The following is a 13885-nucleotide window of genomic DNA, read 5'->3' as shown; positions in this document are numbered from 1 at the left end:
TAGTAATTCTGGTTCCATCTGTAACTCCCACACACGCGCCCCTACCTTTATATTTGAAAGCCTCGTGTGCAGATGCTACAGGAAAGGAACCTGACAAATCCTACGGGCACCGGCATTGTGTGCAGTAAACAATCGCAGCACCAAAGAAAATTTCAAACAGGCCCTTAACTGGCAGACAAGGAACCCGAAATGCAAAACCGAGCCGCAACACCGTGGCTGAGATCAGGCGAAAGCATCGCACCGCAGCCCAGCAGCGCAGGCCTTGACTCCACCGGAGCACGGCGGCGTGCGAGCGCCGGGGGCAGCGCTCACCCCCGGCAGCCCCGCCGCCCTCCTCCTCCCCGCTCCCCCGGGAGGGCGGGGACAGGGCGGGCGCGCTGCCAGCCAGCGCGGCCATACATGCGGCCGGAACCCCCGCGTTCCCCGCCGCCAGGCACGGAGCAACGCGGGACCCGTTCTGTGGGCCCCAACTTCTGGAGCCGCCCTTAAAATGGAACCGCGGCAGGCCGGGCGCAAACCCCGCCGCGCCGGGCGGCTGCGGTCGCCGCCGTGCTCCGCCCCTGAGCGGGCCCAGAGAGAATCCCCGGTCCCGATCCCGGCTCCGCTCGGCCCGTCCGCGGTCCCCGCCGGGTGCCCGGGGCGCAGGGCCCGGAGCCCGGGGCCGCCCGCCCTCACCTACCCGCGCCCCTCACGCCGCAGAGGCCGCAGCGCCGCCGGGCTCCTCGCTGCCTCCTCGCTCGGGCAGCGCCGCCGTTAACAAAGACGCGTCCCATTGGCCGCGGCGCGGGCCCCTCCCTCAGCAAGGGCGCCGCCGATTGGCCCCGGCGGCGCCGCGGCCGCCACGCCGCACGCGGGCCATGTTGACTGTTCGGCGGTGCGGCGCTCGGCCAATCAGGGCGCGCGGGCGGGGGGCGCGCGGGGCCGCGGGCGCGCGCGAGACGAGCGCGTGATGCGGGGCGGGGCGGGGCCGAAGCGGACGGCGCGTGCCCGCGCCCTTAAAGTGACAGCAGCACGCCTTTGCTCCTCGGCTCCTCCGGCGAGGTTCTCGTCAGTAACCTGCAGGAAGCTCCCGGCTGTGTGTGCCGGGCCGTCCGGCAAATACCAGGGGCTTGGAGAACCGGGGCTGTGACCCTGAGGCTGTGGGCCTGTCCCAAGCGCCCACAACGGTGTCACAGTCTCGGCCCTTAATTCCGATCAGAAACCCTCAGCTCGTTCTTGGCCCCCGGGCAGAATTAGAGCAACTCCACCACCTCGCCTCGCTGACCTGTCCTCAGAAGGACACAGCCATCCATGGCAGCATTCCAGTTGGGTGGGCTCTCCCACCGTGTCAGCAATGGCATCCATCTCAGGAACTGCCATTTGCCATTAAGAGGATCCGGGCAGTTTCTGAGGCACCGTGCCTGGCCTGAGGAATGTGCTGCGGCTGCTGCGGCCTTACAGCTCCTCCTTACAGCAGCAAAGGGGCCGTGGCAGTGCCCATCTTCGCTCGGACACAACTCCCTGCTAGAGCAAGCCAGGAAAAGCCCACTGTCAGCCCACAGTCTGCGTGCATGGCAGCCTGAAAGCACTGGGCAATTTCAGCACCTGGAGCCGCTTCCAGAGTTTTAGTCATCTTTCACTCAATTGGAAAAAAAACTCTAATCCTTTTCTCCTGTCTCCAGGAGAAAGTTTTCTTTCTAAAAAGTTTTCTCCAGGTCTGCAGCTTGGATTTCTGTAACAACTAGTGTTTGGAAGCAATGAGATCAATACTTAATAAAAACTAGTCAATATATTAATGTTGGATTATATAACTTACAGTAGGAATTCAAGTTACAGGAAAAACCAATGAATCATTGATTAGATACCAATATTGTAATTAAAAAATGAGATAATTTTGAAAGAACTGCAGGAATGTTATAGCCAGTTGCACAAACAAGCAGATTTGGTGGGCCAGAGGACATGTTCAGTGGAATGCTCCCCTTCTTTACATTGCTTCCAGCTCCCTTTCCCTGCTTCTGCAAACCAGACCTTTTTCTAACATGAGCAGATTAACAGCCTCTTGATATTCCCATTAATCCTTAATTTTGGGACAACCTTATTCATGGTAGTGACTTTTTAAGGTCATGTGTGCATTCATGGTAGTGATTTTGCTTGATTCTCAGTGTTCCAAAGAAGAGCATTATGAACTCTGAGAGAAGGGCTTATCTGAAGGTATTCCTACTCCACACTTCTGTGCTTGCTGCTGGCTCACAGCTATCAAGTATTCTTTTAAGATTTTTCTGTCAATCTCCATTTTGCTAGAAGCCACTGAGATGCTGAGTACAAACTCCAAACTTTGTCTCCTACGAAGATGCAAGATGGGTGTGAGATCTAGCTGCACCCTTCTATGCTTGTATACCAAGGCAGACACACATTTCAATCACCTTACACCTCTGGATTTTTAGTGCCTGTCTCCAAAGGCATTAAATCTCCCATGGTCAGTGAGGGATTTTTGCTGACTGCTGTCTAATCTCTCGTAGCACAGTGCTAGGCTCCATGACTGTGGATAAAGCACAATCTGTGGAGTCATCTTGCTGTCAGGTGCTGCTCCCCTGCAGGGAGCTGCAAAGGGAGGGATAGCTGCTGAATCACCCTGGCTCGATTTAAGCACCCAGCCTCACATGCAAGAGCTTGGAGAACCGAGGAGGGAAGGGATTGTGCCAGAGCTGCCAAACAGATGCACTTGACGCTGGAGAGCAAGCTTAGGCTGAGATCTGTAGGTGGCATTAAAACTGTCTGTGTCTTCTGCCCTTGGGTGGGTATTAATGGAAACTGCTCTCACTGGCTGAAATGCCAGACATTCACAGCCTCATCTGAGATATAAGATTTCCTCTGTCAATGACTTTTCCTGCAGGGGAGGAAGAAGTTTGATCATTGCTAAGCAGAGTCTTGGCACTAAATAGCTGACTTAGTGCTTCTTAATTAATGTGTTCTGTCTCAAGGCATGTTAAGTACTATGCGTGTGGTACATATAGAAATTGCTTTGTGAAATCAGAGCGGAGCAAAATTCCTTCCCATATTTGTGTGGTAGAAGTTGTGTAACAAAGAGGTAGCTAAAGCTGGTCCAACAGCTACCACCAGCTGAGAATGCTCAAACTTACCTTCAACTTCTTTCTCTACATTTTAAGCTATGCACTGTATGTGGCAGCGAATTCCTTATTGGCACACTTAAAATGTACCAGAGCCTCTGTGCAACAGGAGACAGCAAATAAAAATGTTAGGATAAACAGGTCAAAGAGAATGTCATAAAGGGAATCAGCACTCATCAGTTGTAGGTCTTCGAAAAGATTGGTGGCATCAAGTTCACTCTGAACAATTCACAGATTTTTCTACCAGTATCTGAGCAAACTGAGTGATGGGAGGAATTTGTTCTCCTGAGTGGAGCAGTATTCACATTTGACGTTAATGGGAATTTTCACATCAGAAAGGCTGAAAGGCACACTCTGAGCAAGAGACAAACAAAATTTGCCGCTGCCAAGTTTAGGCTTCAGCCAAGGGTGCAATTTAAAACAGAAACACCACTCTTTTATCTTCCCTTGCCATCTCTGAATAAATTCTTTGATAAGTGGGAAATGAAAAGCTCCATGTTGTCTGAGCAAGATGAAGTCTCTGTTCCATAAAATTAAAATATTTTAAAATGCTAAGATTTTGCTATAAGGATTTTCATAATTTTTCATCATTTTCATAATGCTTAGAAAATAGTATTTCAGACTGGCTTCCTTGAGAATGTGTATGCATACATGACCTTAAAAAAAAAAAGCACACACAAAAAACCCACCCCCCCAAAAAAAAACCACCAAAAAATTAAAATACTGTGTAGTCTATCCTCTTCCTTTTTCTGGCTGAGTGAGACAGATGACTAAGACACTGCAGACCATTGCTGTTGCATTCCCTTCTGCTTGCCAGGTCTCTCTCACAAAGCAAGTGCAGTGGAATTCATTTAAGTGCCACCTTGAGGGATTGCCAGGGAATAGGTATTGTCTGTGCAATTCAGTAATCCCACAGATCAACTGGCACACCCACACTGAAAAAGTCATCTTAAGCAGTGTGCATCCAAGCCTGGCTGCAGCATTCTTTGTTTGCCACCAAGTTTTCCTTCAGCAGGATTTTACAAGTACTGAATTTAAAAAAACAGTGCTTCCTCCGAGGGAGGTAGCAGTGTGTGCATGTGGGAAGCATACAGAAAGACCGGAAAATAACCTTTGGAAAAAGCGAGTCTGAAATGCTCCCAAGGTCCCTGCAAGGAGAGTTGTCCCAGAAACAAAATGAAGCATTTAGGAAAGAAAAAAGGCATTTCAAAAAACCCCATTCTTCTACATTGATATAATAATGGAATTAGATTAGGTTCTATTAAAAACATAGGAGGAAGAGAAAAAACAAAATGTGGGAGCAAAAGCCACAATTTTATCATGGCAATGTCATAAACTACAGCCCAGGACAGCCACGGATCAACAGCATTTTCTCCGCAGTTAAATACTAACTCACTTCAAGTAAGTGCTAACTCAGATCACCAAAAACAATTTCTGTATTCAAATTCCTGGCACTATCTGACATTAAGTTGCAACTTCAGAAACAGCATAGGCGTGTCCCATCCTTTCAAAAATGTCCTGAGTGCACGTGCATCTTCAGGGAGCATGCTGGGAAGAAAATGATGAGCTGATAATGCCAAAGGGAGTTGGGATGTAAAATGCTGCACAAAATGTAATTGAACCTTTCTTCTTCCCATACCAAAGGATGGAGAAGTTGCCCTAATGGCCATGGCTTGCTATTTAAAGTATCATTGTGCAGTTCAAACATGCATTTATAAAATTGATTAGAAATCAGCAGAATAATCAAATATTGAATGCAAAATTAATTAAATTAGTAATAGCAAGCTAAAGGAAAAGCTCTGTAAACCACATTTCAAGAAGATGGTTGTGGAATAAAGATAAGCTCAATAGTCCCCTCACTACACAAAGTTCACATACAAGTATTTCACAACAGATTTTATTTTCTGCACACAAGATGCGCCTGCTTGACTGACCTTAACATTATGTATGTTTTCAAAGGCAAATACAGACAAATTAGAAAAAAAACCCTACTAGACCTTTCTGTGGCTCCAAATAATGTGTTCATTTCTCAGAAGGAGGAATATAAATATAAAAATATCAAGGAAAAGCAAAGATGTTTAAAGTCTTAATTAAAAAAAGGAACATAGCCTGATCACTGTAGCATGAACCTAGGAGTTGAGAAAACAGAAGTGTCACATTATGACTTTCTGCAAGTCACCTTGAGAATACTGAATGAATATAGTTCTGCAAATCAGACACTTGGCTGTTCTGTGCAGCTGTGAAGTAGGTGAGATATTTTTTAGGATTTCAGGAACTTTAGTTCATTTAGTAGCTTCTGCCAGTGAAATGCATTGTTAGGCAACAAAGAACTCTCCCTGAAGTATAGTGTGACCATACTACATCAGAAAGGCTTTTATCTCAGGGTTAAATCATCATGTTAAAAACATCAGTCTTGACTACAGGGCAATGTCTAGCTGTATTCCTTAACTGCAAATCAGTCCACAAACTGTGTATCAATAGGAAACCCTCTGTTAATTCTCCATGGCTCTGAACTGGTAATTAGGTACTGAGTACTTTGGGCAATCAGGTACTTTGGCATGGCTCCTGTTTCCTTGAAGGAATAGCTCCAAGAACACACCACCTCTGCCATCAGCCCTTCATGTCTTTCCCACCTGTTTGTTCAGTGCAGGTACATTTGCCTTGTACTTACCCACTTGACTGCAATTGCAGGCTGATGATCTGTTCCCTTTTGCAACAAAGGGACTGTTAACTTCTAGTATGCAAAGTGTTCTGGGTATACTTACGAGAGTTTTTAATAACAGCAGCTAGAATAAGTATCATAGTGGAACTACCCACTTTTCCTGCTTATGTAAAGATACTAAAGTCATCTGGAAAATACTGTTCTTACTGTGGGGCAAATTACTCAGCTTCCTTTTAGCAATGAATTTTTCTGACTGTAACATTGGGTATTAGATAGAGATCAGTATGCAGAACAAATTAACCAAAGCCTGAACAGCTAGAATCAACAAGAATCCTTATGTGGATTTGCTGACTGAGCAGCACCTTCACAAACAGAACTGGCAACCACATTTGCTATCATTGAGAAGAAACTTCTTACATGTTGGCTTTTTTTTAAATGATGGATTTTTATTACATTTCCAGATGACATTATTAACCCACGTAAACAGGAATTTTACTTTGCACATAATAGAAAGTGTAAACAGAAATTTGAGCATCAGTATATGCTCACTTCTTCAAAGGGAACCCAGCACTCGCCTTCTAAATAAAAAGTCCTGTTGTTTTCAATTTGCACTTCCATTCTGAACCATTTGTAGATACTCCTTGTGTAGCTTCTCTTGGGTTTCATAAAGTTTCTTTAGCTTCTTAATTTGTCCTTTGCTAAGTTCTTTGCCTTCTGTATCATGGGTGGGAAATCCCTGAAATATATTTAAAAAAAAAAAAAAAAGAGTATTTAAGATAAGTTCTTGGATTGCTTTTGTTCTTTATGGAATCATGTTTTAATAAGATAGGGAGATAATGTCATAATGACAGGCTGTCAGGAAGGGGTGTATCTTGGCTAATTTTAGTCACCTAGAAGTTTGACAGCTAACTTTGCCTATTTCTGAATGTTCCTTTCCTAGCAAAACAAGAGGCATAAGGGTGTATTTATCTTCTGTCCTGAACCACATAAGGCAAGCTTAGACTACTAACTTCTACATGGTTTTAGTTAAGAGAATAATGACTAATTCCTGAACAGATGGTTAAAATAATCTTTTAATCATACTAGCAGATTGAATTCAAGGCTTAAAGCAAAAGCAGTAAGATATTTATATTCTTGATGGAGAAAGTATGATCAGCATTTTTACGGACATTCTCCTTGGCTTGCAGGGTTATTTTCCAGTATTTATCCTCTCCATTCTGACTTGTCCCCAGGCCTTGAATTTGTGTAGGTGAAGGGCAGAGGCAGAAGCAGGATCAATGACCCAAATCAAGTATAAGTGAAGAAACAGTGCTTTATGTTTTCCAGGTAACCCTTTTATCCCCAAGGGGAGCAATCAAGAGCAAAGTTATGCATACAGCCCCTTCAGGGAGCCTTTGCCACGAGACAGCAAAACAGTGGGCATAAGGGAATGGGAAACACAGGACCTCTCAAAAAAACATAAGTTCTGGAAGAGTTGGGGAGTTTGTACTTGCAAATGAATACCCTGCCTTGCACCAGATAATAAATATATGAATGAACATCATACACATTCCTACCCACAATATATATTTTGCTTTGCAGTAAGGGGAGTCAAAAGAAATGTACAATCAACGTACAAAGGAACGTAGAAGGAAAATACCCTTGAAATGATGGCTAATAGAGACCTTGCTCCCCAGTGCACAAAAAAATTCATATATCACCTCTTCCTTCTCTCGTTCCCTCCTCTTGCTGCATTAATAGCACTGCCCTGGAGGTTTGGGACAATATTGCTATAAACATATACAAGTAAATATGCACAACTGGGGAAGAAACCCCCTCCCTATATGAAGTGAAGTCTCTTACATTTTCATCAAACATGGAGTATTTGTCAAGTTCCAATTTAAACATTTCATGTGGTGGAATCTTCATTTTTTCCAGTTTTGCTGCCTGTAATATAAAACACACATATCACAGTTAATTACTGACAACCTGTCACATATGTAAAAGGAAAAGTACATTATAATTTCAAAATCAAGGAGCATTCAATTCATAATTGTTTATTAAGTGAAAAGAAACTTGAAATGAGAAACAACTCAGTAGAGTCTTAGCTGTGCTTGTCTGGAGGAAAAACTGGTTTAAACCCGTAGAGAAGCACTTTATAAAAGAGATGCATTGCAGAAACTCAAAATAATTTGCTTATATACTACAAAAACTATATGTGACTCTTGCTAACTTGGTTCTTTAGTCAACACAAAGTGAAGAGCTGCTACCATAAAGCATATTTGGCAATTAACTCACTGCAAAGGTAACCACCTTTATCAAGTTTCTTGCTGACAAGCTAAGGTTTCTATGCAGGTCACAGAAGAATCAGATGCAGTAATTGCACTGAAAACAAACTGAACTCTCCCTTATCTGTAAACAAGCACATCTCAGAATCTTTTCCATGTAATTTTTGCCCTATGCAAGGGAATCACCTTTTTGAAGAAATCAAAAAAGGTACTTGGAATTTGTGGATGATAAATGCTATTTGTCTTGTTTTGTCTCTGTACCTGGTGCTCTCTAAAAGTTTTCTTCCTCTTTTAACACAAGAATGTATTTCCTGTACTGTTAAAGTCATCAGCATAGCAAACAATATTTTTTCTTATGAGTTCATCTCCTCTGTTCACTCCCCATCCAAAGCACAAAACCTTTGAGCTATCTGAATTTCAATCACAGACATAAAACATTTCTCTGCTCAATTATAAGGAACAGGGGATTTCTTACAGAGAAAAAGAAAAGAAGGAGAAAAATAAACCCTTTCACATGTACCTATGATATTAGAAAGGAAATCAAATAATAAACAACACAAGTGAAATCTCTAACACTAACAAGCATGTAAGATACTACTTTGTCAATTAGGTAATACTGTTTATAGACTGAAATTTAAGTGCTACAAGTTCTTCTGTAGTAAGTTTTTGCAGGCTTTAATTGTGTTTTCAGAAATGGCTTCTCTATCAGAATTGAAATTCCAAGCCTGAACTGCAAGCCAAAGGCATTCTGAGCAGGAAATTGTAAACAAAAAAAAGAAATGGAGACCTGGTTAAGGCTGGGCAGAGAGCCTGTGTTCTAATAGTCTTTCCTGCACGTGACTACTGCTGCCTACACTTTTCCTTCAAAATGAGGTTACTTACTTCCTGCTGTTGTTTTTTCCTGGCTGCTTCTTCTTTCTTCCTTTTTTTCTCTTCTTCTATCTGTGAGAGGCAGTTTTAGTGAGTAAAAGGTAATGCACTATTTTCATTTGGTTGTTTTCTACAAACCTGAGCCAGCTCCCCTGGATATCTAATTACAGACAGAACTGGCAGCATGACCTGCAGCAAACCCACCATGCCTTATAATTAGGATTGTCTGATACTTCCCACTCTATGACTTTGATTTAATTTGCTTTTATTCACAGTTAAACAAGTTGTAAATGTTCAGAATGCATTTTGCATGCAAAATGGATACCTATAATAGAATACCTAAAATAAATTGTCCTATAATTTTAGGGGGAAAAAAACTGTTTTACAAATGACTTTTAAAAAAGACTGTATTTCAATGAAATTTTAAGCTCTTGTCGCAAACTGCAAAGATATCACAGTTCCTCAAGCAGCAGTTGTATCACTTGATGTTCCTAGGGAAACAACTATCCACATTTAGCCAACTTGCTAAAAATCCCTTCTTGCACTTGCCTGGGAGAGACCTGTCAGTTCTCTAAGGGTTCTGCCAGTACTGAACATAATACTGTTTCCAGGGAAAAGGGACTCTGGCTGCAGATCCTACCCAGCAGCTATAAACAAACTGCCTTCAAATGCCACTCTGACAAAAACATCTGGAATTGACTAAAATGACTTCTCCCTTTTCTAAAAAACATCAGCATGGAAGGACAAATGCTGCAAAGTCTTTCAAAGATTTATAGTCATGATAGAATTTTATTATTGGTAGAACTGGAGACAGACAAGTTGAATTGTTAATTATGTTAATTAAAGCGTTAATTTAAATATTACAAAGTCAAATATTAATGCTAGGAAGTGCCAAAAGCAGGGTTCCTTGTGCATGTGAATTCAAATTCACAAGCTTTATGGAGTAATATGAATTCTTGCCCCCTCATCCTGAATATCTCGCTAATCCATACTATATTAATTAAGACTTAGCCAGTACATTTTTTCCTCATGTATCAGTTCTATGGAAAATGTTGACTTCGTTTGTAAAAACAAAAGAAGTCTGAATTAGATTCTCATTGGAATTGTTCTTCCAGAGAGATAATACAGTTTGAATGCAATACGGAACATCCCTTAGTTATATAAAGATCTTAAAAAGCAAACAAATAAAAAATCTTTGAGGTATTCACTAGGTCCCATACAAAGTTTTCAAGAAGCTGTTTCGAAAAATTATTTTTTTTCAAACATACTTAAATTTTCTGTATCAATTCTCTTATGTCATCTTCCGTGTTGCTAGTCTGCTATGATTTTTCTTATGAATTATGAAAGAAATGTAAAAATATCCGTAGCTTACACATTACTTTAAATTTTAAAATCATAGGATGGTTAAAATAATTACCCTTTTCTTTTCTTCTCTTTCTTTCAATAATGTGTCCTTATCCACTAATTTAACCACAGTTGGAAGCCCTAAAGAAGCAAAAAAAAAAAAAAAAGATTAATTTCTTGATTAGTCTACGATAAATGTATTCACCCTGTGATAACTGTTTTATTTTTGCATGCTAAATGCAAATACAACTCAGTGGCTACTCAAAAGTGACTAAGAAATTAGATGCTATACAAAAAGGTGAAAAATATTGCAATGTATGGGGTTTTTTTATTCTGTACATATATTGTAATATACAGTTTTATAACATATATTCATATATATATATATATATATATATACACACACCATTATATATGATACATATTATGTGCCATTATATACAGTACATATGAAATATATATATTTATGGTGCACATATGATATGCTATAGCTCTGCAATACTTGAGTTTACTGAATTATTCTAAATTTGTTTTCCCACTTCTTAGGAAAACATCAGGATTATAAAAACAGCTGCTACAAAATTTCAAGAGATAACTGGGTACCTTCATGGTCTTCAAATCGAACTCCAAGTTCAGGAAGGATGTCATCCCGAAGAGCATCACTCAACTGCAGCACTTCAGTTACTACAGAGCATGAAAAATACTTTCAGTGAAGTAAAATTTGGCCAAAGTATAGTTTTATACAGCTACCTAGTTACTTAAGTACAATTAAGAAATTGCCACTCTCTCATCGAGAGAGAAAGTTATCGCTTGAAAAGACAAGACCCAAGTCCTGCCTTATTTCAGCCACATAGAGAAGCAGCATGTTTCTTTGCAGGGACTTGAAAATTATGATTTTCTTCCAAGATACCCTCACTGTTCCTGAAGGGGAACAGAAAGAAAATCCAAGGCAATTTGGAAATGATGCAACAATTCTGCCAGGGTATGGTGGAAGGGTGTATGACTCAGGAAGATCCTAATGGTCACTATAGGATGTGCAATAAGAAAGGTTAAAAACTAATTTTAGAAAATCACAAATTAACATATCATGTGCTAAATCTAACAGTGCCCTTTGAAGGACTATGATTTTGTTGATTTGATAACTACACATACATTTGTCAGAGGAACTGTAATCCCAACACCCTCTTTTTATTTCAAGCAATGTATTTACAGCAGAACAGAGAATTTTGGTTTGGCTTTCTGCACGGTGATCAGGACATCATGGCTAATATTTTTTTTTCCCTTGCAAACTTACCAAAGAGCCTTTGATGACAGCAAGGAGTTAAGAACTTAGGATTTAGCTGAAATATATGCTATTTTAAGGGGAAAACAAATCTTCATACAAGATAATTTTTTGGATAAGGAATTGTATCAGTTGAGATACAGCAGAACAGTTAAGAGGGACTAAATTCATCAAAGAGACCCAGTATGCTGCTGTTGTGAATTCAGTGGCATTTTTTATAGGCAGTCTGGTATTTGGGAGGAATACTTATATACTTAGCTTATATACTTATATACTTATACTTAGCAAGTATAACAAGACAGATACTTGGGTTAATGTGCTTATAATTAACAGGTGTTCTCCCTTTCAGCAATTCTTAGCTGGTTAAACCTAAGAAGTACTCAGGGTCTCAAAGTCATTATTTCAGGCAGTGGAAGCTTCCATCCAGGCAGTTTCCTAAACACTGCATATTGTGGTAGATACAAGTACCATCCCTGAGCCTTCATCTCTTCCACAGCTCTCAGAGAGCTGCAAGTGAACAGCACTGAGTATCCTAAAAGCATAAGAAGGAACACCCTGTTTCAGTGCATGGCTGTGTTCTGTGGCTCTCTTTGCACAGGAAACCACTGCAGTGTACAGAACCTCTTTTGTCTGCTGTAAACAGAGTGGCTGTTTCTCCTGATCCACAGCAGTCACACACAGTGAACCACAGTCATGTTTGATGCAACTCTAAATCAGCCATTAAGATAAACCAGGGATCAGATTCCCTCACTGGCTGTTGACACTAAAAGGTGTTGGCTCTATCAAGACTTCACCAGAAACACCTACTGCTTATTCACCAAAACAGCATCTGCACAGTTATAGATGTTCACTTATCTAAAATCATGAATAATTGAAAGCTGAAGAAGAAATCAAGGAGAAACATATAATGAAACATACTATTTGTGAGAGGACACATCCTCTGATCAATCCTGTCATGCAGAGGAGTTAGCACCACACTTGTTAGGGCTGAGATGCGCCTGCTCTTTGCATGTGGCACCTCCACAGCAAATATGTTTAGGGCTGGGTAGGGGATTGTTTGTGGCCTGCCGCAGGACATAAGGAGGCTCTCACTGAGGACAGTGACCAGGAAACCAGAGGGACAATGCCTTATCAGCAGTGCCCATCAACACCCCAGCAGATGGACACTCCTTGGGCCTGTGACTACTCCCCAGACCTCTCCACATTTTCTGTCAGTTTCAAGCCAAAGAGTATCAGATGTGAAACAGATGCTGAGATGCTGTGAATCAGAACACTGCGATGGGAAGGAAAAAGAGGAGCTTGAAAAGCATCTAGAGAATGCTGGATATAAAGACTGGCAGCAAAAGACAAGAGCAGGCAATGCTACAATGAGAGAGTTTGCCCCAGTTCTGGTCAACTCTTGACATATTTGGAAGAGGACAGAAGGTGCAGAGGGCACTGTGAGAATTATTAAGTCCACATTTGAATGCTACCCATTCTGGATGATCGTAACATTTTTGCAGAGTACATATATTTTGATTATTACTAAAAACCACAGCTTTAGAAATAGCTATTCTGTGAAATGTTTTGTAGATACATTTTGAAAGTGCATGTGTGTGGATGGGGGATATTTGTAATACTCTGCAGGTTTTACAGAGCCACATGCTTTTTATTTAACATCTGAGAATACTTAAAGCAATACTGATTGTTTTAAATAATATTTAACACAACCCTGCCAGCAATAGGCTATGATGGGGAAACTCCCTTTGCCTACAGCCATGCAGAGGCACTATCTCCAGCCACTAATCAGAATAACTTTTACAGTAATTTAATGCTTCCTGCAAGCAAGAATTTAATGGGTAAAGGGAAAGAAATCTGTAGTATGTCAGTGCAGGTCCTGCCAACCACCACTCAGCTTCCATATATCAAATAGTTTAAAAGAAAGGTGCCTCCCTGGTCAAATTGCAGAGTGCTCCATACCCCAACCAAGCAGCAACTAGATCCAGTTTGACTCTCACTGTCCAGTGTATTTCAGGCAAAAAAATCACTGCCTTCCAAGCAGGAAATTCAAGTGCCAGTAAACACTTGAGCCAAGTGTGTTCTAAAAATGATCCCTCTGATATTTAAACCTTACCACTGCTAAAAGCAATGATCAATTTAGTTCAACCATCATAAAGCAAGGGGGAAAAAAAGCTTCATATAAACAAGTTTGTTAAATACCAAAAGACTAAAGCTCACATTTTTGGCTGCGGATACACACTCTTTAATTAATTCAAGTTAGAGAAAATATTTACTATTGGAACTGTTGGAACTTATTACTAAGCCTGTTTCTCAGCATCAATTAGTCCTATAAGAGTTTGACAATAATAGCAAA

General features: G+C 41.2%; 2 protein-coding genes across 6 annotated transcripts in view; both read right to left on the bottom strand.

Annotated features, from left to right (window-relative positions):
- The window catches only part of NAP1L4 (nucleosome assembly protein 1 like 4), a 28082-nt gene extending 27281 nt beyond the window's left edge, over window positions 1–801 (bottom strand). For all 4 annotated transcript variants that reach the window (XR_005956273.1, XR_005956272.1, XM_041481093.1 and 1 more), the window contains exon 1: window positions 680–801. The gene's annotated coding sequence lies outside the window, so the exon portion shown is untranslated. The remainder of the gene's footprint in view (window positions 1–679) is intronic.
- Window positions 802–4990: 4189 nt separating this feature from the next.
- The window catches only part of CARS1 (cysteinyl-tRNA synthetase 1), a 33474-nt gene continuing 24579 nt past the window's right edge, over window positions 4991–13885 (bottom strand). For both annotated transcript variants that reach the window (XM_041481064.1, XM_041481063.1), the window contains 5 exons: window positions 10854–10934; window positions 10324–10391; window positions 8919–8978; window positions 7612–7695; window positions 4991–6505 (listed from right to left, as the gene is read on the bottom strand). In XM_041481064.1, the coding sequence (XP_041336998.1) occupies window positions 6371–6505; window positions 7612–7695; window positions 8919–8978; window positions 10324–10391; window positions 10854–10934 (428 nt within the window). In that variant the 3' untranslated portion in view covers window positions 4991–6370. The remainder of the gene's footprint in view (window positions 6506–7611; window positions 7696–8918; window positions 8979–10323; window positions 10392–10853; window positions 10935–13885) is intronic.

The sequence above is a fragment of the Pyrgilauda ruficollis genome, unplaced genomic scaffold, assembly GCF_017590135.1.
Source record: "Pyrgilauda ruficollis isolate IOZ18807 unplaced genomic scaffold, ASM1759013v1 scaffold55, whole genome shotgun sequence".
NCBI lineage: Eukaryota > Metazoa > Chordata > Aves > Passeriformes > Passeridae > Pyrgilauda > Pyrgilauda ruficollis.
The sequence above is the reverse complement of the archived record's forward strand: the minus strand, read 5'-3'. Positions and strand labels throughout refer to the sequence as shown.